Source organism: Macaca thibetana, chromosome 15 (genome assembly GCF_024542745.1).
Source record: "Macaca thibetana thibetana isolate TM-01 chromosome 15, ASM2454274v1, whole genome shotgun sequence".
Lineage (NCBI taxonomy): Eukaryota > Metazoa > Chordata > Mammalia > Primates > Cercopithecidae > Macaca > Macaca thibetana.
Window position 1 is genome coordinate 108,563,198 of NC_065592.1, and position 21,396 is coordinate 108,584,593.

The following is a 21,396-nucleotide window of genomic DNA, read 5'->3' on the forward strand; positions in this document are numbered from 1 at the left end:
TTCATTTGTGGAGCAGCCTGTTCTTTTCATAGATGTAGTAGCTTCTCTAATTCCTCCGAAGGTATTTTTTTCTTCTTTTAAAAATGGTTGGCCAGGCACGGTGGCTCACACCTATAATCCCAACACTTTGAGAGGCTGAGGTGTGTGGATCACTTGAGGTCAGGAGTTCGAGACCAGCCTGGCCAACATGGTGAAACCCTGTCTTGACTAAAAATACAAAAAATTAGCTGGCCCCGGTGGTGTGCGTCTGTAATCCCAGCTACTCAGGAGGCTGAGGCAGGTGAATTGCTTGAACCCGGGAGGCGGAGGTTGCAGTGAGCCGAGATTGCACCATTGCACTCCAGTCTGGGCAACAGAGCAAGACTCCGTCTCAAAAACAAGCAAACAAAAGGGTTGTCTCCTGCCTGGCGCTGTTCCACCAGGTTGCTCTTCCTGCGTTTGTTCGGCAGTCTGTCTTTCAAGTCAGCCGCTGCTCATAGACACTTCCTGTTGTCTTGTTGTCGTTTGATTAGGTCAGGTTAGGAACCTGCCTGGACATTCCCTGTGTTGAGTGGGTCTTGTATCTGTGAGTATGATCAGGGTGAGAGGAGTCCTACGCAAGTGCCTTGAGGCCTTTTCCTTGGGGTGGGTCAGATTCCGCAGAGAAAAACCATCTTACCTCCTGCCTGTAGAGTGAAGGCCACCTGCTGTTCTGGAATCGGCATGATGCGTACCCACTGCTTTATCTCCTCACTCTCAGAGACGGCCCTGTCCTCAGTGCCTGCCTGGAGTGGAGAATGGCATCCGGGGATGATGACTTCTCACTCTGACCCAAGCCTCCTGAGTCTAGCTTCTCTCTCCCAGGTTCTGTACTGGCAGTGCCTGAGACTTTTGAGGATTTTACTGGTATACATTTTGTCAGTTCTCAGCGTACTCTGTTGCTGGTTTAGGATTTGAGATCTTGCCCATCCATTTTCTAGCAACAAAAGTTTTGTAGGCCAGGTCTGGGCACGGTGGCTCATGCCTGTAATCTCAGCACTTTAGAAGGCTGAGGCGAGAGGGTAGCTTGAGGCCAGCAGTTTGAGACTAGCCTGGGCAACATAGCAAGACCCCAACTCTACCACACACAAAAAAATTAGCCAGGCATGGTGGTGCATGCCTGTAGTTTCAGCTACTCAGGTGGTTGAGGTGGGAGGATCACTTAAGCCCAGGAAGACGAGGCTGTAGTGAGCCTAGATCACACCACTGCACTACAGCCTGAGTAACAGAGTGAGACCCTGTCTCCAAAACCAAACATTTTGGGATTGCTCTTGTCTCTTGTTGTCACCTTCCCCATGGATTTATGCTTTCCTAGGAAAAAACTAAAAGCTAAAAGGAGAAAAAAAAAAAGAAAACATATATATATATATAAATATATATATATATATATATAAAATTTCCTATGGTTTAAAAGGATTTCAATAGGCAGCAAAATGAACTGTGTGTGCTCACTCTCCTCTCTCAACCCTTTTTAAATCTTGGCTGTAGCTCTAATTACACTCATTTAAAATTCCTCATATTGTGTGCTGCTTATTCCTGTGCTGTCTTCTTTCCCTTGATCAATTCTGCTGGAGATGTCAGTATTATCAGTGTTTTAAAAGAGCCAACTTTCAAAGGAACATCACCTGCCCCTGTTCTGTGTTTAGACACGGCCCTTAGAGCAGATGCATTATTTATGTGGTGTACATAATTTGTATCTTGCCAAATGTTTGTGTGTTTCACCCAACAATTACTGAAAAGGTAAAATGAAATCTCCCACTCTGATGGGTATTTTTCAATTCCCTTTGTAGTTTTATGTAAAGCTATTTTAGTAAGCAATCCAGGATTACAATTGCTATAACTTCCTGATAAATTTAGCCTTTTAACTTGCTTTTATTTCTAGTAATACTTATTTGTTTTAATGCCTATTTTAGTTGATATGAATAAATATCATATATATATATGTATGTCTTTCTTCACTTCAACTTTCTCTTTTAGGCTATCTCTTGAAAATATCATAAAGCCAGATCTTAAAACTTCTTTTGATATTCTTTGTCTTTAGTAGAGCATGGTAGTATGTTTATTACATTATTTCCGAAATCTTAGAGACATTAGGATTATAGTATAACTGTTGTGGCCATTTAGCCAAATAACTCAAAGGATCAAACAACATTTCACATTCAGTGTTGCAAGAGCACAATTCTCAAAGACATATGTTAGCAGTTGTTAAAGTTTTATATTGACTTAGTAACAAAGGATCTAAGCAAGAAGACAAAAGATCTGAATGAACAGCGTTTAAGCAATATGGATGTATATAGTTAGTCTAAAAAGGAATGCAAAATAATATTGCTGAGTTAGGTACCCAGTGGGCTGACTTTCTGAAGGCTATTGCCTGTGTCACCTGGAGGTCAGCTTCTCTGTCAAGCTATAATGTCCCAACAACTCCTCTGTTTCCAACCTCACTGGCTGTGAGCTGTCTGCACCTTCACTGGCTGAGAATTGTTAAACAAAGGTTTGGTAACAGCAAAGTTACCTGCCCAAGGGTGTCAGATGAGGTCAAACAGGCTTAATAAAAAATATTCTAGGGGGATACTAATTTTTAAAAACTCAAGCAATCATCAGCTTGCTTTTTTTGAAGTTTGGAATAAAGTTTTCTTTAACAATTTAACATAAAAATATGAAATTCTTTTGTCAGAATGTATGTGATTCTAGTCTTATTAATTGATAAGACCAGCCTTAGCTAAAATATAAACTAGAATAGTTAAAGGCAGTTGTAAAATAAGCTTTTATAGACAAGAATCTGAAATTTTCTATCATGGCTATTGTAAAATTTGGAATTGGTATAATTTACTTAATAAGTAGCAAATTACATATATACTACTTCCATCAAAATATAGGTCTGCCATGGAGGCCAGACGCAGTACAGGGGCTGGACGTGGTGGCTCACACCTGTAATCCCAGCACTCTGGGAAGCTGAGGCGGGTTGATCACTTGAGGTTAGGAGTTTGAGACCAGCCTGACCAACACGGCAAAACCCCGTCTCTACTAAAAATACAACAAACAGACAAAAAAACCCAGCAATAATGAAACAGGTCTACCCTGGCAGTCATACTCTAATTTTTTCTATTTTCCTCCCTTTCTGATCCTTTATCCCACTTTCCTTTTCTTTCTCCTCCTTCTCCTCCTTCTTTGTCAAAGACATAGAGGATTGAGTTATTATCATTGATCCATACACAGTCCCTCTCTCATTTATTTTCTTTCATTCCTACCCCCTATTTCTATTCCCCGTCTTCCCATATGCAACCTTCCTAATATGTTTGATGTGCATCTTTTTGTTTGTATGTACTTTTAGAAAATGTTTATTGTTTTGTGTGCATTTTTTATGTCAGTGTTTTACTAATCCACAGGTAGAACTAGTATTTTTATATGCAGTTTACAAAAAATGGCTATTCTTTTACTTATTTTAGTTAATTAACTTTTTAATTGGCAAATAAAAGTTGTGTATATTTATTGGGTACAAAATGACATTTAAAATATATATACATTGTAAAATGGCTCAGTCGAACTAATTAACATATAAATTACCTTACTATTTTTTGTGCTGAGATCAGTTAAAACCTGTTCTCATCAATTTTAAAGAATATGATACATTGTTACTAACCATAGATGTTGTGCATCTATAGTTAACCAACGTGTATATGTGGTGTACAATAGATCCCTTGAACTTTTTTTCCTATATTTTTCCATCAAAGGATACAAAAAAGAAATTTTGTATCCTTTGAGCCATATCTTCCCAATACCCCCACCCCAGAAAATGACTATTCTTGTTCTTGTAGCTTATTTTTATTTTTATTTTTTGTTTATTTATTTTTTGAGACAGAGTCTTGCTCTGTCACCCAGGCTGGAGTGCAGTGGTGCGATCTCGGCTCACTGCATGCTCCATCTCCGGGGTTCACGCCGTTCTCCTGCCTCAGCCTCCTGAGTAGCTGGGACTACAAGCGCCAGCCACCATGCCCAGCTAACTTTTTGATTTTTTTATTCAGTAGAGACGGGGTTTCACTGTGTTAGCCAGGATGGTCTCGATCTCCTGACCTCGTGATCCACCCACTTCAGCCTTCTAAAGTGCTGGGATTACAGGCGTGAGCCACCGCGCCCTGCTCTTGTAGCTTATTTTTAAGTTGCACACATGAATTTGTCTTTGCTACACTGTAATCAAATTTGGTGCTCAATTACTCAGTATGAGGCAAACCAGTGTAGGCTTGGTGTTGAAGAGTGCAGCCACTAGATGGGAAAAGCAGGGCCAGGACTAAGGTGAGGCTTGCGAGGTGACCATGAACCTGAGAAAGAGCACCTCCTTAAATTTTGCATCTGGAGTGCTTTACTTGCCTCATCCTGGTTTCAGCCCTGGGAGAAAGGCTAGAACCCTGCATCACTGCAGGGAGGGGGCTGCCTTGGACTGTTGTATTACCTGAAGAAGACATTGCAGGAGGAAGAACGAATGCAGGGGGCTGCCCTGGCCTGTTGTATCACCTGAAGAAGACATTGCAGGAGGAAGAACGAATGCAGGGGGCTGCCCTGGACTGTTGTATTACCTGAAGAAGACATTGCAGGAGGAAGAACGAACGCCTCTTGTAAGAAGCCACTGAGACCTGGGGCTAGTTTGTTACTACAGTATTGCCGATCCTATCCTGCTTACTAGTCATAAAAGGGAGACAAATGGCAAAGAAAGCATAGTGAGGGGAAACTCAAATAAGACAGCAGAAGTTAGTGTAACAAATCTGCAATCTCAATAAATATGACGGTTACACTTACTGATAAATGGCAAATGCTCAGATGCGGCTTAAAAATCCAACGTTGATTACAGAGAGGTTGAAAATAAGTGAATGAAAAAACTATATACTGGGAAAATGAAAACAAAAGAAGAGGAATGGAAGCAACATCAGTATCAGACAAAATGTAATTCAAGAGAAAAATAATATTAGCTTGGTGAAAAAGTAATCACGGTTTTTGCCATGATTTTTGGTGGGGGGTCCGGGTTTCCGAAGAACAACTCAGGGACACGTGTCCAGACGTTATCTTTAGTCGCTGTGGGGAACTGGCATCTCGAGCCAACCTCCGTGGCCATGACGTGAAGCTGCTGTTCCCTTTCTGCTCATCGGGTTGCTCGTGTGCGTCTCAGGCTAGCTAGGGGCCTGGAACTTCCCTTGGAGGGACTAAGATTGTCCTTCATTTCATGCTGGTAGGGGTGGCATGGTCAGCGGGCTCCTAAGAGGGGTCCCTGCTCCATCTGATTATTTTGGGCTCTTTCTGCTCACACTTCGGACACTAAATGCGTGGGGTTTTCTCCTCACACCAACCAATTCTCCAACTCTCTCGACACAATCGGATGTCCTCCAATTCAATTCATTTCTAACACTACCCAGAGTTAGCACAGATCCCACAGGTTAAGGGCCCGGTCCCACTAGACTGCCTCCATGCCCTTCAGATCCCAGTTGAAAGTCCCAGGTCTCCTGTACTTCTCACTGACTGGGTATAAATCAAGGACTCCCACAAACCCCTCCTTAGGTTCAAGACTCTGCTAGAATGGCTCCCAGAGCTCAGGAAGGCACCTCACTCACTCAGTTTATTATGAGAGATATCGCTCAGGAATGGCCAAACCACAGATGCGTAGGGCCAGGTGTGGGGAAGGGTTGGAGCCTCCACGCCTCTGTGGGGGTACCGTCTCCCAGTACCTCTGTGTGTTTGCAGCCTAGAAGCTCTCTGAACCCTGTTGCCTAAAGGTTTTGATGGAGGTTTTGTTACATAGGCATGATTGATTAAGTCATTGACCATTTGAGATTAATTCCATCCCCAGCCCCTCTTCCCTCCTTGGAACAAAGAGGGAGGTTGGGAGGTGGGGTTGAAGGTTCTAACCCTGCAATCACACAGTTGGTTTCTCCAGGAACCAGCCCCCATCCTGAAGCTCTCTAGGGGCCCCCAGCCACCAGTCATCGCGTAAGCATACAATCACCACTAAAGAACTAACTCATGCAGCCAAATACCACCTGTTCCACAAACACCTATGGAAATACATTTTAAAAAATGCTCCTTGGTATGCCATCTGCTGCTGAAACTGCTGATGTTGTATATATGAGAGGCTCCTACAATGCAGTAAGGAACCACAACAACAACAACAACAACAACAACACACTCTCATCACTGAAGATTCCAAGAATCTTAGAAACTCTTGTGTCGGCAACCGGGGACCAAGACCAACTTCGTAACAAATATCGTCCCTATCGGTCAGGAAATTATCGGGGTATTATGAGCTTTGTGCCAAGAACAAGGGACAAACATCACACATAGTCATTGTTTTCTTACAATATCACAGTTTTTTCTAGGTTCTTTCTCTGAACTCGTTTTGTGATCTAATGTCTTGTGTCTTAGCACTCCTGTTGGAACTTGTAATGTGACATCTTATTACATAAATAAGAAATAATTAAGGCTATAAGGAATTTGAATATCTTCTCATACTGGGTTAACAAATATCTGGTAGGGCATCTGGTAAACCTCAAGTTTAATTTAATAGACAACTATTTACAAGACTGGGTAGCCAACAAAGATTTCATGTACATTCCTGAAGGATACACAGGAGCCATTCATATAAACGGTCTGCTGACTAGGCTACAAAGGAAATTGTGACTGATTCCAAAGAGCAAAAGATATACCATTACATTCACTAACCACCATGCAATAAAATTAAAAATAACGTTAGAAAATGATATCCATCCCCACCTATACTCAGAAAGTATTCTCCAGTGTACTTCTAAGATTACAGAAAAAATAAAAGTGGGTACTCTCATGAATTGCAGCCAAGGTGCTACGCAGATGGAAACTTTCGGCTTTAAAGGCATCTGTCAGAAAAAAAAGAAAGATTATAAACAGATTCAGCTTCCAAGAAACTCTAGAAAAGGAACAAGAAGCCTGATTGCTTCTGCCACTCCTTTCAAAAGCAAGATCAGCGGCCGGGCGCGGGGCTCAGCCTGTAACCCCAGCACTTTGGGAGGCCGAGGCGGGCGGATCACGAGGTCAGGAGATCGAGACCATCCTGGCTAACACGGTGAAACCCCGTCTCTACTAAAAATACAAAAAACTAGCCGGGCGCAGTGGCGGCGCCTGTAATCCCAGCTACTCGGGAGGCTGAGGCAGGAGAATGGTGTGAACCTGGGAGGCGGAGCTTGCAGTGAGCCGAGATCTGGCCACTGCACTCCAGCCTGGGTGACAGAGCAAGACTGCGTCCCAAAAAAAAAAAAAAAAAAAAAAAAAAAAAAAAAAAAATCCAAAAGAGATACAAGGAGGAAATTAATAGAGAACAAAAACTGATGATATAGAAAACACAGGAAGAAATGGAATTGATCCGTTTAAAGCAAACCAACAGTCAAACCAATTCTTTAAAAATGCTAAATAAGAGACAAATCTTTGAAAAATCTTAAATTAAAAAAAAAAAAAAAGGGGGTCCATCTCTGTGGCTGATGCCTATAATCCCAGCACTTTGCGAGGAGGAGGCAGGAGGATCCCTTGAAGTCAGGAGTCTGAGACTAGCCTGGGCGAAGTAGTGAGACCTCATATACACAAAAAATTAGAAAATTAGCCAGGAATGGTAGCACACACCTGTAATCCCAGCTACTCAGGAGGCTGAGGTGGGAGGATTGCTGGAGCCTGAGAGTTCAAGATTACAGTAAACTCTGATCTAGCTATTGCATTCCAGCCTGGGCGACGAGTGAGATGCTGTCTCAGAAAAAAATAAAGAAAAAGAACAAAAAAGAAGAAAGAAAAGGACCAATTTTAGGAACCTAGCTACAGAAGAGGAAATTTATTTTAAAAAGAAGAGGAAGAAGAAAAAGAGAGGAAGAAAATCCTATTTAAATCTTTGTACTGAAAAATTGAAAATCTGGATGAAATAAACAATTTTCTGTGAAAATATAAATGATCACGATTGGCTTAAGAAGAAGTAGAAAAACACCAAGCGATTAGTAGTCATGAAAAAAATGAAAGAGGCAGTTATGAAGAGCTACAGATGAATAAAATGTCCAGACATTTTTACAATATTACCAAATCCTCAAGGAATAAGAAAAAGCTCCCCCATATTTCTAGGATGGTTAACTTTGATTTTTGATTTTTCTGTGCTTGGAGGGTTCCTTGGATATGTAACCGCCCAACAGGTTCATTTTGCCTGCTGCCGAGGTCGAGCTGATTTATCAAGACAGCAGACTGCAAGAGTAACTGGGGGACGTTGCCTATCTCGTGACCTCCAATATAATGCTGGGTAATCGTTTATGTCTACACCTTAGCAGAGTTCAGGCTCCTCTCCTCTTCCTAGCCTGGTGGCCCTTCATTAGCTTTACCAAGGTGGTTGAGTTTTGGGAATGGGTTATTATAATTTAAATTATAAACTAAGTATCTCCCAAAGTTAGCTTGGCCCAAATCAAGAATAATTAAGGATAATTTGAAAGCTTACGGGCAAGATAAGGGGTTGATTAGATCAGATCTCTTTTATTGCCATAATTTTCTCACTGTTACAATTTTTGCAAAGGTGATTTCAGATGTGGGACTTTCAGTTTTAAAACTGGGAAGCTCCTGGGACAAGTTGATCCCGTACATGTTTGATAAATTATCCAGATAGATGAGCATGACTCGGATACCAACATGGGACAAGGATGGCATCAGAGAAGTATGATCCAATTTAAATATTTGCCAACGGAATCCAGCAGTTTATTAAAAAAGTAATTTGGAAAAAAGGAACAGATGTAATTGTTCTTAAATTGATAAAGAACATCTACCAGAAGTGACAGGAAACCTCATGCTTGCATCCTGAGAAACACTGTAAGTGTTGGAAGTGTCTGCCAAGATCATGAGGCCAAAAACATGCAAATATTGAAAACTGTACTCTTTGCGGAGAATACTATTGTCTGTGATGAAAACCAAACACTGATGAACAGCCTAGCAGAACAAATAAAAAATTCTGTGAGGTGTGGCTGTTTAAAGAGCTCCCACTCACGATTAATAACAAATTAGAATATATAGAAAAATAGGTAACACAATTGAGGGCTTCTTATGTGACAGATTCTCTGCCACACACCTTTTTTTTTTTTTGAGACAGAGTCTCGCTCTGTCGTCCAGGCTGGAGTGCAGTGGCGTGATCTCGGCTCACTGCAAGCTCCGCCTCCCGGATACAAGTGATTCTCCTGCCTCAGCCCACTGAGTAGCTGGGACTACAGGCATGCGCCACCATGCCTGGCTAATTTTTATATTTTTAGCAGAGACAGGGTTTCACCATGTTGGTCAGGCTGGTCTCGAATTCCTGACTTCATGATCTGCCCTCCTTGGCCTCCCAAAGTGCTGGGATTACAGGTGTGAGCCAATGCGCCCAGCTGTGCCACACACTTTTGAATGTATTCCCTTCTGTGATCCCCAGAACAACTGACTTGCGCTGACAGAAATGAGTGGTAGAGACAGGAATTGAACCTACCTACTTAATCCTGAAGTGTCTTCTATCCAAAATAATTCAGGTCACCATGGCAGTGAATAAACATAAGATCCTGGTGGCAGGAGCAACTCAATGTCCACCCAGATCCCTACTCTCTCTTCTTTGAGTGGAGTTGCAGCTGGTAAGTGGCTCCCAGCAGGGCACTTCCCAGGCTCCTTGACATCTGTGTGAGGCCATGAGACTCATTCTGCAAATGAAAGCAAGCAGAAAGGATGTGGGTCACTTCTTGATCAAGGTGGTTAACAGAGGGCATATCTTCTCCAGCCTCTCTCAATCCTGGCACTAGCTGGATGGCAAAGCCCAGAGCTATCTTAGAGACCTGGCAGTAAAGATGACAAATGCTCTCTCAGCTTTGGGTCCTGAATGGGTTCCCAAATGTGAAATAGGGTCTGCTACATAAGACAAAAACAGACTTCCTTTGTGTTAAACGGCTGAAATTATAGAGTTATTTGTTACAGCAACTAATGTTATCCTAATTAACACAAACCTAACAAGAAATGTCCAGGATTTACATGAAAAATCTTTTAAATGTTTAGAAGGCTATATGAGATTTGAAAAAAAATGGATACTATAATATACTTATGAGTAAGACAACTGATTCCTGCAAAGATATAAATTTTTCCCTAAATATCCCTACTTTAATACTTGTCTAGACAATTTTGTCATTTATTTGGAAGATTAAACAAAGAAGATGAAATAAAATTTCGAAAGAGAATAATAAATGGTAGGAGCCTCCTTAACATTGTATAGGAGGGGTCAGCTAAGATAATGAGGTCAAAACTACGCAAATATTGGAAAGCTATCAAAGGCTAATATATGCTTATGATTAAATCAGAAGTGGCCTTGGCATGGAGATTGATAAATAGGTCAGTGCAACAGAAACGATAGACAAGAAACAGCCCCAGGCACACATGAGAACTAAGCATAGGACTAAGTCAACATTTTAAATTAGGAATGAATGGACAAAGTGGAGAATGTTGTTGAGACAATTAGGCACCCAATTTGAAAAACATATTATGGAATAATTTCAACCTCATACCATTCTCAAAAATAAACAAACAAAAAGGATATAGAAAAGCATATTTATATCCTTGAAGTTAAGGAAAATCAAAAAGAACATATAAAACAAGGAAAATATTCATAAATGTGATAACATTACAAGTAGTATATAATGTATGACAAGGGCACCAGAAACAAAGTAGAAAATACTTGCTATGTACATGGCAGGCAAATAATCAATACCCGGGATATATACGACTTCTACAAATTGGTAAGAAAATGATAAGTTACTCCATAGAAGAATGGGCAAGGGGTATGTACTGGTAACTCACACATAACATAGCAAATGATGCTCAGCCCCACTGACAATTGGATAATTGGATAACAATAAAGGGGCCGGGTGTGGTGGCTTACCCCTGTAATCCTGGCACTTTGGGAGGCTGAGGCGGGAAGATTACTTGAGCCCAGGAGTTCAAGACCAGCCTGGCCAACATAGTGAGACCTCATCTCCACAAAAAATAAAGAGTTAGCCAGGCATGATGGCATCTGCAGTCCCAAATATTCCTATACAGTATATAGGAATTAATTTACTCACATATACAAAGAGCTATATAGAAGGTCTTTCACTGCAGCAAGACTGGTAATAGAAAAACTTGGAAACACCCTAAGTGCTCGTTCAAAGGTGAACTCTAGAATACCACGGAGCAATAGAAAAGAATCAAGTGGTTCTTCGTGGACTGCTATGGAAATATACACGATTCTTAGAGATAAAATATGTCATTAAGTTAAAAAGAATATTGCAGGACGCTGCTTATAATGTCATTTATGTAGGATAAAAATAAAACTCACAAAACAAACCTTTATTTCTCTATGTGCCGATATATGCCTGTAAATGTAGAGAAAAAGTTAGGGAAGGCTCAACAACAAACTGAAGGTGGTGGGAGCCTAGGGTGGGTGGGGAGATGGGCAGGGACAGGCTTGGAGACATGTTTTTCCTTGGCATTGTTGGAATCTTTTACAATGAGGATGTATTTGTGCATATAATAGTATAATTTAATAAACACAAACAGAAAAAGATGAAAATCCTGAGGCTTCCACCCCAGAGATTTTTATCAGGATGGTGTATTATTTCGTTCTTGCACTGCGATAAAGAAGTACCTGAGACTGGGTAATTTATGAAGAAAAGAGGTTTAATTGGCTCACGGTTCCACACGCTGTACAGGAAGGATGACGCTTGCATTTGCTCAGCTTTGGAGGCCTCAGGAAACTTACAAGCACTGCGGAAGGTAAAAGGGGAGTGAGCACATCACGTGGCTGGAGCAGCAGGAAGAGCGGGAGGTGCCACACACTTCTAAATCTCCGGATCCCTGGATGACTCATTCTTACCATGGACAGCACCTGGGGGATGGTGTTAAACCATGAGAAATGGTCCCCACGATCTAATCACCTCGCACCAGGCCCCACCTCCAACACTGGGGATTACAATTTGACATGAGATCCAAACCATAACAGATGGTTTGGTGGGAATCGGTGTTTTTTTTTGTTTTTTTTTTTTTTGACATCTCCTTGGGTGATTCTGAGACCGTGGGCTACAGTGAATTACTGGCTATTGGAGACTGTATCTCATAGATCATAATTCAGCTTCTTATGTGTTTTCTATAATATGTAACTCTTTCTTGTGAGACGGAGTCTTGCTCTGTCACCCAGGCTGGAGTACAGTGGCACAATCTCGGCTCACTGCAACCACCACCTCCCGGGTTCAAGCGATTCTCTTGCTGCAGCCCCCCCAAATAGATGGGATCACAGGCATGCGCCATCACGCCCAGTTAATTTTTTTTTTTTTTTTTTTTTTTTGTAATTTTAGTAGAGACAGGGTTTCACCATGTTGGCCAGGCTGGTCTTGAACTCCTGACCTCAGGCTGAGGCGGGTAGATCACTTGAGGTGATCCACTGGGGTTGCGCTGTTCCTAGCCCAGAAAGCTTTGTCACGTTCTGCACACTTCAACCCAGGTGAAGCCACCACGTCACGCTGCCAGGACACGCACAGCCTCGGGACCAAGTCACCTCGACACAAACCCTCCCTGTCTGCTCACCATCCTTGTCTCTTTTGGTTTTTCACTCCCACTCTCAGCTAGCAAGACGTGGACTCGATGTCGTGCTTATCAGCCGGACGCTGGAAAAACTACAGGCCACTGCCACAGAGATCGGTGAGTGACCCCCAAACAAGGGAGATGTGTGTGGAGCCCACCAACCAAGCTTGCGCCCACCCTGCCAGCTGACGTACTTGGCATCCCCACATCTGCTCTCAGGGCCTGGGGCACCAACTCTCCCGGGCAGCCTGGTTACCAAGCAGAGGGCGGGATGGAAGGTGTCACCTTCAGTGCACACTGGCGCTGTGAGCCGGCGGAAGCAGGAACCAGCTGAGGCACAGATAGGTCCACTTTCTCCTTTGGGTTGGTGCCTTCGTCGCTAGATCAGCTCTGCTCATCCTTGAGGCCCTGGCTGCCCGGTTGCTTCTGCCACTCCCTTCAAAAGCAAGATCAGTGGCCGGGTGCGGTGGCTCACGCCTGGAATCCCAGCACTTTTGGGAGGCCAAGGCGGGCGGATCACGAGGTCGGGAGATCAAGACCATCCTGGCTAACACGGTGAAACCCCGTCTCTACTAAAAATACGAACAATTAGCCAGGCGTGGTGGCGGCGCCTGTAGACCCAACTACTCGTGAGGCTGAGGCAGGAGAATGGCGTGAACCCGGGAGGCGGAGCTTGCAGTGAGCCCAGATGGAGCCACTGCACTCCAGCCTGGGCGACAGAGCGAGACTCCGTCTCAAAACAAAAACAAAAACAAGATCAGTGTTTGGGACTTCCCTTCCCTGTGCCTATGATCTGCTCTTGGCAGGAGGATGAGCGACAATGCTTACTGGTGTTTGTCAGATTTTAAAAACAGTTTTGATCCAGGATCATCATGTATGGACGTGGAGGTTGTACACTGTACAACCCTGAGGCAACTTTTATATCACAATGTTTTATTATTATGATTTGCTCTGAAGAGTTCTTTTGTTAATAATGATAATCATATTTCTTTTGGGACCTTTTAATTTTAATAATTATTAATTTAATAATTAATAAACTCTTTAACTCAAAGGGATGAGACGTTAGTTCTGGAGACTTGTGAAGACCATGGTGGGTTGTCAGGGGTGAGCCTTGTCTCCCTGGGGGAGATCTGGGACAGGAGATGGGTGTGGGAGGTGTGGGCTGTGCAGTCACACCGTGGAGCACAGTGCCCTTGAACCCATGAATTCTGCTTTTGTTCTGTGTCTGGATATCAGAAGTAACTTTGACTAGGACTGAGACAATCCTCAGTGTTTGCCTCACAATGCTGAAATGTGCTTTTTATCATCCTTTTGAAAAGTAAGTAGTGTCTTTGTCCTGAAAGCATTGTCCACCCCCAAACTATGCCTCAAGATTGCTTGGCCCACAAATACCAGCTAACTCCAAAGCAAAGCAGCTCACCAAGCCACTGGTAAACTCTGCTTGTTGCTTTCACATCTGCCGGAAAACTCTCACAGAAGGCAAGTGAACACAGAGTAGTGGGGAGCGCGTTGAACTTGGAGTGACCAGAGAGTGGACGGTCTTGGGTATGTCAGTTAGCTTCTCTGAGCCTTCATTTTCTCCTCTGGAAAATGAAAACCATAAGGTCTACTTTAGAATGTGGTAGGGACGATGACCATAAGACATCGTATATGTAAATGCTCTGTGAGTGCTAAAGCATTGGACACATACAAAGAGTTGGTGGGTCTGTGTGGAGGAGACTTGACACTTGTGAGCAGAGGCAGTGTCAGACCTTGCTTTTACAGCTGTCAGTCCGACGTCTCAAACTTGAGCAAGCAGCAGAGTCACTCGGAGGTGTGTTAAGCAGGTGGCTGGCTGGGCTTCACCCACAGTTTCCGACACAGGTCTGGGGTAGAGCCTGAGAATTTGCATTTCTGACAAGTTTCCCTGTAACCCTGATGCTGTGGTTTGTGGACTCCACTTTGAGAACCGTTGCAGTAAATCTATCTTAATGCATATACGCGTCCCTGCAGTAACTCTTAGAGACACGTAGAAACCACCATTCACCAATCTCTTAGCACCTCCCAGCATTTACCCAGCGCCATCTCCCATTTCTGTTTGGGGCAATGGGCTGTCCTCTTCAATGTCTGCTCAGGTAATACAGGAGTACTTCACAGGCAAGGGGGCATCTGGATCCCTGTTCATTGAAAAAACTGTTGTCTCTCATGTAGAGCGGACTACGGGGAGGAGTGTGAAGATTATACAAGCAGATTTTACCAAAGATGACATCTACGAGCATATTAAAGAAAAACTTACAGGCTTAGAAATTGGAATTTTAGGTGAGTAAATTGCAAGATGCAAAGCTTGTTGTAATACATCAGTGAAATAACCTGGCACTGATTAGTGACACCTGATTATTTCATGGTGATTTATGCTGAAACCATGACTATATTTTAAGCTATAGCGTTAAGTTGAATATCAAAGCACACTTCTTCTAGAGGCATCACTGAATAAAAAATTTATATATTGGTTTGGAATGTATCAAACATACATATTTCAACCCCCAACTATATTTTCTTTTTTAAATTTGAGATGGAGTCTCACTCTGTCGCCAGGCTGGAGTGCAGTGGTGCGATCCGGGCTCACGGCAACCTCTGCCTCCCAGGTTCAAGCGATTATCCTGCCTCAGCCTCCCAAGCAGCTGGGATTACAGGCGCCGCCACCACGCCCAGCTAATTTTTGTATTTTTAGTAGAGACACGGTTTCACCATATTGGCCATGCTGCTCTCAAACTCTTGACCTTGTGATCCACCCGCCTTGGCCTCCCAAAGTGCTGGGATTACAGGTGTGAGCCACCGCACCCAGCCGGACCGACTATATTTTCTAATATTAAAATGAATTTTCTTTTATGGAACTGGTGTTGGCATTTGGCAGAAAAAGAATCCCAGAAACATTGGACTAAAGGAATTAGTTTAGCAAACAAACATTGCTGTGATTAATCCGTGAAATGCTATAGTTAGTTGAGAATTGACTCTTTCTTATTCAGAAAACAATATAGTATTTGTTTCTGTAATGATTTACAGACAAGCTATTTTATGGCCACGTGCACAGTGCAGTGTTTATAGTATACATAGAAGAAAGTCAAATTGGATTTCTAAACCTTCTGCTGAATTTTAAAAATAATTACATTTTTATATATGAAAGTGTACAGTATATCATTGCAGAAAAAATGGAAAGAATAGACAGGCTGATAAAATAAATATGAATCTCTTAAAATCTCAATACTCTGAGATAGCCTTTTGGTACATACTTTTCTAATCCTAAACACACATGTATTTTCAAAACCAGAATTATACATATGTGCTGTTTTGTCATATATTTAAAAAAAAACTTACATCATGCATCTTCTCCCATGTAAACAGCCCAGTCATAGTTTTTAATGACTACACTGCATTCCAGCGTATGACCACCCCATGATTCACTGATGGTGTCTCCCACTATGGGACAAAATTTTCCCTCCACTTTCCTCCCTGTTATCAAATCACACTGTGATGAGCAACCTTACATGTCAATCTTTTTGTACATGTTTCTTTGGGAAAATCTCCCACCTGATATCCTGACACATTTTTGTTTTGCTTCTTTCTGCCAGTCAACAATGTCGGAATGCTTCCAAACCTTCTCCCAAGCCATTTCCTGAACGCGCCAGATGAAATCCAGGTAGACTTGTGCTCTTCTGTGCATACTTTCCTCTTACCCAGGTTCTGGGTCCCCTGGCTGGGTAACGAGTCAGGCCCGGGAAGGAGCGATGGAAGCGTGCATCCGGCCGAAATCCTGGACTGTGTGTATTCAGGCCCTCTTTTCTCTTCACCTGAGCACTCGATCCATAGTCAGCAGTACCACTTTTCATGGTATCTCTGGGATATGGACATCTTCCTTCTTCTCTGCACATCAAAACTTACCTGTCCATTGTCCCATTCTTTTGGGGCGCTGCACTCCACTTTATAAAGCGTAATTCTGCCTAACACATTTGCAGCTGTCACCACGCATGGGAGAAGACCAGCTCTTTGGCTTTCTCTGTCTTCCCAGGTACCAAGATTTGTTTAACTTTTAGTGTGAGGGAAGTATGTGACACAAACTCTGTGGCTGGCAGGACTGTAAGTTCAGTAAGCTTGACTCAGACCCATGGCTGCCGTTGTTGGTTGGGAGTACATTTTTAATGGCTTTAACAGTTCCTTTTTTTTTTCTTTTTGAGATGGAGTCTCCCTCTGTTGCCCAGGCTGGAGTGTAGTGACATGATCTCGGCTCACTGCAACCTCCGCCTCCTGGGTTCAAGCTATTCTCCTGCCTTAGCCTCCTGAGTAGCTGGGACGACAGGCATGCACCACCACACCCAGCTAATTTTTGTATTTTTAGTAGAGATGGGGTTTCACCATGTTGGTCAGGCTGCTCTCGAACACCTGACCTCAGGTAATCCGCCCGGCTCGGCCTCCCAAAATGCTGGGGTGACAGGTGTGAACCACCGCGCCCGGTTGCATTTAACAGTTTTTGAAGGCACAATTTGTTGACCCTTCCTTAGGCCCTGACCTTTGGAGTCACAGGGCTGCACCAACCTGAGCAGGCCCTCATGCGTCCATCCCCATTTCTGCAGGTATCCTGCAGTCCTGTGTAAGCCCCGAGTCTGCTGCCCCGGGTGATAATGCCAGACTGCTTGGGCGCTGCTGCACATCCTCACCAAACTCCTCTCAGGACCACACATCTCCTGTGTGGGCTCCGTCTCCCACACTCTGTTTCTGGCACAAGTCTATGTCTCTCCAGGAAGCAAGTTCCAGGCTTGCTCCTCTGCCTGTGTGTGTCTGTGTTTGTGCTAGAGTCTGTGTCCATCCTCTTTTCCTTTCTCTTTATCTTGGGTGATTCTAGTGGGTTCTTTACCTGCCCTCCATAGCCCAGAACCTCTACCTTATATTATACAACCATCTGCCTTTCTGTTCTCCTAGACTCACATGTGCTAACCCCTCTTCCTCCAGCTGGGAATGGAATAGCTGTCTTTGAAAAACCATATCTATATTCCTCCGGTAATATAGTTCCAAGTTTTCCCGGAAACTCTTAATTGACGTCTAGTCAACATGACATAGGTACAGAAGGACAGAATGGGAGTCAGATGTTTCTTGATGCTAGTGCATGCTTGCTGGAAGTCAGTTAGGAGCCTAATTTGCAGGGTGAATGATGAAACCGCTCAGACATGCACTTTTGCCCTCTTCATGGTTCTTTAGCACTGACTACTTTCCAGGAGAATTTCTCTAATCATCCAGCTGATGTGTGGTTGTGATTATTTATTACAGAGCGTCATCCATTGTAACATCACCTCCGTAGTCAAGGTATGTGATCAATATGTGTGCGAAATGCATTAACATGTAGTAGCTGTTGAAGTTTGGCAACTCAGGAGAATTGTGCCCGTCCACGGTAGAAGCAGCCTTCTTTGAAATCGAACCGCACTTAGTTGAGAGGCCATGTCGTGGTCTTGTAATTGTCTTGTTCTGTTTTTCATCTAGAAAATACAGTAATGGATTCAACTCTCCCTTGTATCTGAATTCTATTTCTGCTTTCAGTTTTGTCACATGTCGGAACATATTAAGCTTGATGATGCTGAAACGTATTCAGGATTCAGAGGCAACTTAAAAAAAAATTAGTCTCTTCCTCTAATTTTAGGCTTTGTAGATAGAGGAAAGCTCACTTTGGAAAACTGACAGAGGGCATGGCTTACATTTTCTGAACTTTTGTTGTTCAATAAATATTTGTTGAATCAAAGCTCAAGTTCATCTGTGTTCTGGTTCCAGCACAGCTACTAATTAGTTGGACAGCATTGGACAAGTTATGTAGCCCCCTTGAACTTGAGGTTCTGCATCTGCTATTAAAAGGCTGTGGATCAGCTGGGCGCGGTGGCTCATGCCTGTAATCCCAGCACTTTGGGAGGCCGAGGCAGGTGGACCATGAGGTCAGGAGATCGAGACCATCCTGGCTAACATGGTGAAACCCCGTCTCTACTAAAAATACAAAAATTAGTTGGGTGTGGTGGCGGGCACCTGTAATCCCAGCTACTTGGGAGGCTGAGGCAGGAGAATCTCCGGAGCCACGGAGGCAGAGGTTGCAGTGAGCTGAGATCGCACCACTGCACTCCAGCCTGGGCGACAGAGCAAGACTCTGTCTCAAAAAAACAAAAAATAAAAATAAAAATAAAAATAAAATGGCTGTGGATCAAGAGATGTCCTAGGCACCATTCAGCATTCAAGTTCTTTGATGAGGGTCAGCTGCACGAAGATGTATAGCACGGGTCCCTCAAAGCTATCCTATATAGACCATTTAGAGAAAGGTACTGTTTAAGAATGGACACAGCTTGCGGCTGCGTGACTTGGTGAGTAGATGAGGATTTTGTGTGAATGACGTGTTCCCCCTTCCTCTGGGGACACAGCCCTCTTCCTCTACTAGGGCACATGGCTTGTGAGTGAGCTCTGAGCTCCCCACCTGCACTAACCCCACAGCTGGGCACCTTGCTCAGTACACAACATCACAGCTGTATATGGCAGCCTCGGTGACCACTCTGGAAGGTCAGTGGGACTGCAGGGATGAGTAAAGTCTGATTCCTGATTTCAAGGAGCTGGGACCCTGGTTGGAGAGTAGCGGAAGGCTCAGTCTCACCCATCTAAGCACCGTGGACTGACAGTAGCGAAGGACAGATTTCCCAAAGAAAGCCAGGCTGCTGTTAAGATAAGGAGGGGAAATGGAGGCAGAGTAGACAAAAAAAAAATTTTTTTTTCAGGTGGATAAGTTGAGCTGACAATAACTGTTGGTTGTTTTTCTGTAAGCATGCTGGCATTTTATGGTTTCCTGCTCAGTTGCTATGGGGTACACACATCTTTTTATGCTTAGCAATTGACGGCTTTTTGGAGGCCCCAGCTGATGCAATTATGAGTTTTGTGTGTCTAACTGTCATCTGCAGCCTCACCACTAAAGTCACATTATTTTACAACTGACCTTTTAGTCTTGGGCTGTTTGATCATAGGCATTTCCCAAATGTACTTGACAACCCTCTGACTCCTTTAGCAGAGAAATGCTTTGATTTGTTTAAAAAAATTATGTATTGATAAACACTAAGTTCCCTAAGTAACAAATAAAATGAATTGAAGTTTAGCTTCTAAGTATACCATGCCCAGGTGAACCTTGCTGGTTAGAAGCGTGACTAGAGAAGCTGCACTATTTCAAAGGAGCCATCTGGAGACGGCCGAGTGCTCTTCGGGGCAGGGATGGGAGAATATGCGTTTGAGGGCAAAGGGAAGGTGGAATCAGAAGCTGAATGTTGGAAGCCTTGAGGCAGGGACCCACAAGATTCAGTGTTGTCTCTCTAATTGGAATCATTCAGGCAATAGGGCTAGTGAGTTCGTTCAGGAGGCTTTGAGGCAATGTGGGTGCTGGCTGAAAAGGCTTATACAATATCCCTAGGAAGTCATTCACGGAAAGAGGGCTGACACCATCTCGCCCCTCATCCTCTCTCTTTTTCCTCAAAATCCAGTGTTCCACAGGCAGCCTAGTGGTTCTAGAGAGCCTCCGCCCCACCCCCCCCACTGCCCTGGCGCCCTGGTCCCCCAGCAGCGAAGATGTTCCCTGAAGGCTCTGAGACAGGCTGGGGCCTGGCCTGGGAGGGGGCACCTGCAAGGAGCAGCTGCAGGGCCCCTAGACAGCATCGAGAAATGGGCGGCCTGTGTCTTCCGGTCCCCAGGTGCCTTGATGCCTCTGCCCCTCTCCTTTCACTTGGGTCCCTTGTCTCAAACCTGCTGCAGTCAGGATCTGCTCCAGGCCTGCCAGGCCCGATTCCGGTCAATCCTACCTCAGAGAACATTTCAGTCCACGGGGTTGCCTCTTCCTTCGTTTGTAGAACGTGTACCTTGTAATTTTGAAACAAAAAGTTCTTTTAGGCTCCCGAAATGGCAGAGAAGACGTTTTCAGGGGTCTGTAGGCTGGGAGGGGGAAGGGGCTGCTCAAGGCTCTCGTAATTCCGATACACAGGAGTGGCTGCGCGCTGTGTGCACAGAGCTATTTCACAGCCCAGCTGCAGGCTGCGTAAGCGGCTGCTGTTGAGTGGAAGAGGTGTTCTTCTGTCTGTAGAGTTGTGTTAGGTTTCCACATAGCTCCCCAGTTCCAACTCATGGCCAGTCCACTTTGGCCTGTCCGGCAGAATGAAGAGTATCATGGGAACCTCAGTGTTGGTTCCACCGCCGTAAGCCAATTCGCCCAATTTTTCACTGCCCTCTTTTTCCAGGAAGACATTAGCTTTAGGGGGAAGAAACCAGAGGCCCCAGAACAGCCTGTCATTTGTCTCGGTTGGCTGCTGTGGGTTCCAGCCAGACTCCAATGTGGCCAGAGTGACCTCCAATGAGTGCCAGCAATTTTCAAGGCCTTCTGAGAAGACGAGACTCTTTCCCAGCTTCCTCCCGCGCTCCCTTCCCCATTCCATCCCGCCCCCTTGCACTGCTACTTAGTTCCTTGTGGGGCTTACCTGTGGCCTTCTCTTGTAGATGACACAGCTAATTCTGAAACATATGGAATCAAGGTAAGGCCTTCTTCAAAAAAGTGTGGAGCACATGGCCTCCCTGCCCTGGCGGTCAGCTAACTCGGGAACTGGGACACAGAGTCCACCTGGCTGTGCTTTCACAAACGGTAACAGCTACGATGAAAGCACACGGTTATTATGGGAAAAAAACATAACGTTCCGGGCCAGGCCAGCTCTGCAAATAGACAATCTCATGTGAAGGTCAAATGTAACACTATCGGAG

General features: G+C 44.0%; 1 protein-coding gene across 2 annotated transcripts in view; it reads left to right on the forward strand.

Moving 5' to 3' along the window:
• HSD17B3 (hydroxysteroid 17-beta dehydrogenase 3) overlaps positions 1-21,396 on the forward strand; it is a 54,775-nt gene that overhangs the window by 20,576 nt on the left and 12,803 nt on the right. The window contains exons 3-7 of one of the 2 annotated variants that reach the window (XM_050761818.1): positions 12,654-12,729; positions 14,803-14,910; positions 16,221-16,288; positions 17,911-17,946; positions 21,139-21,173. In XM_050761818.1, coding sequence (XP_050617775.1) covers positions 12,654-12,729; positions 14,803-14,910; positions 16,221-16,288; positions 17,911-17,946; positions 21,139-21,173 — 323 coding nt within the window. The remainder of the gene's footprint in view (positions 1-12,653; positions 12,730-14,802; positions 14,911-16,220; positions 16,289-17,910; positions 17,947-21,138; positions 21,174-21,396) is intronic. The other variant, XM_050761819.1, reaches the window with a different exon arrangement.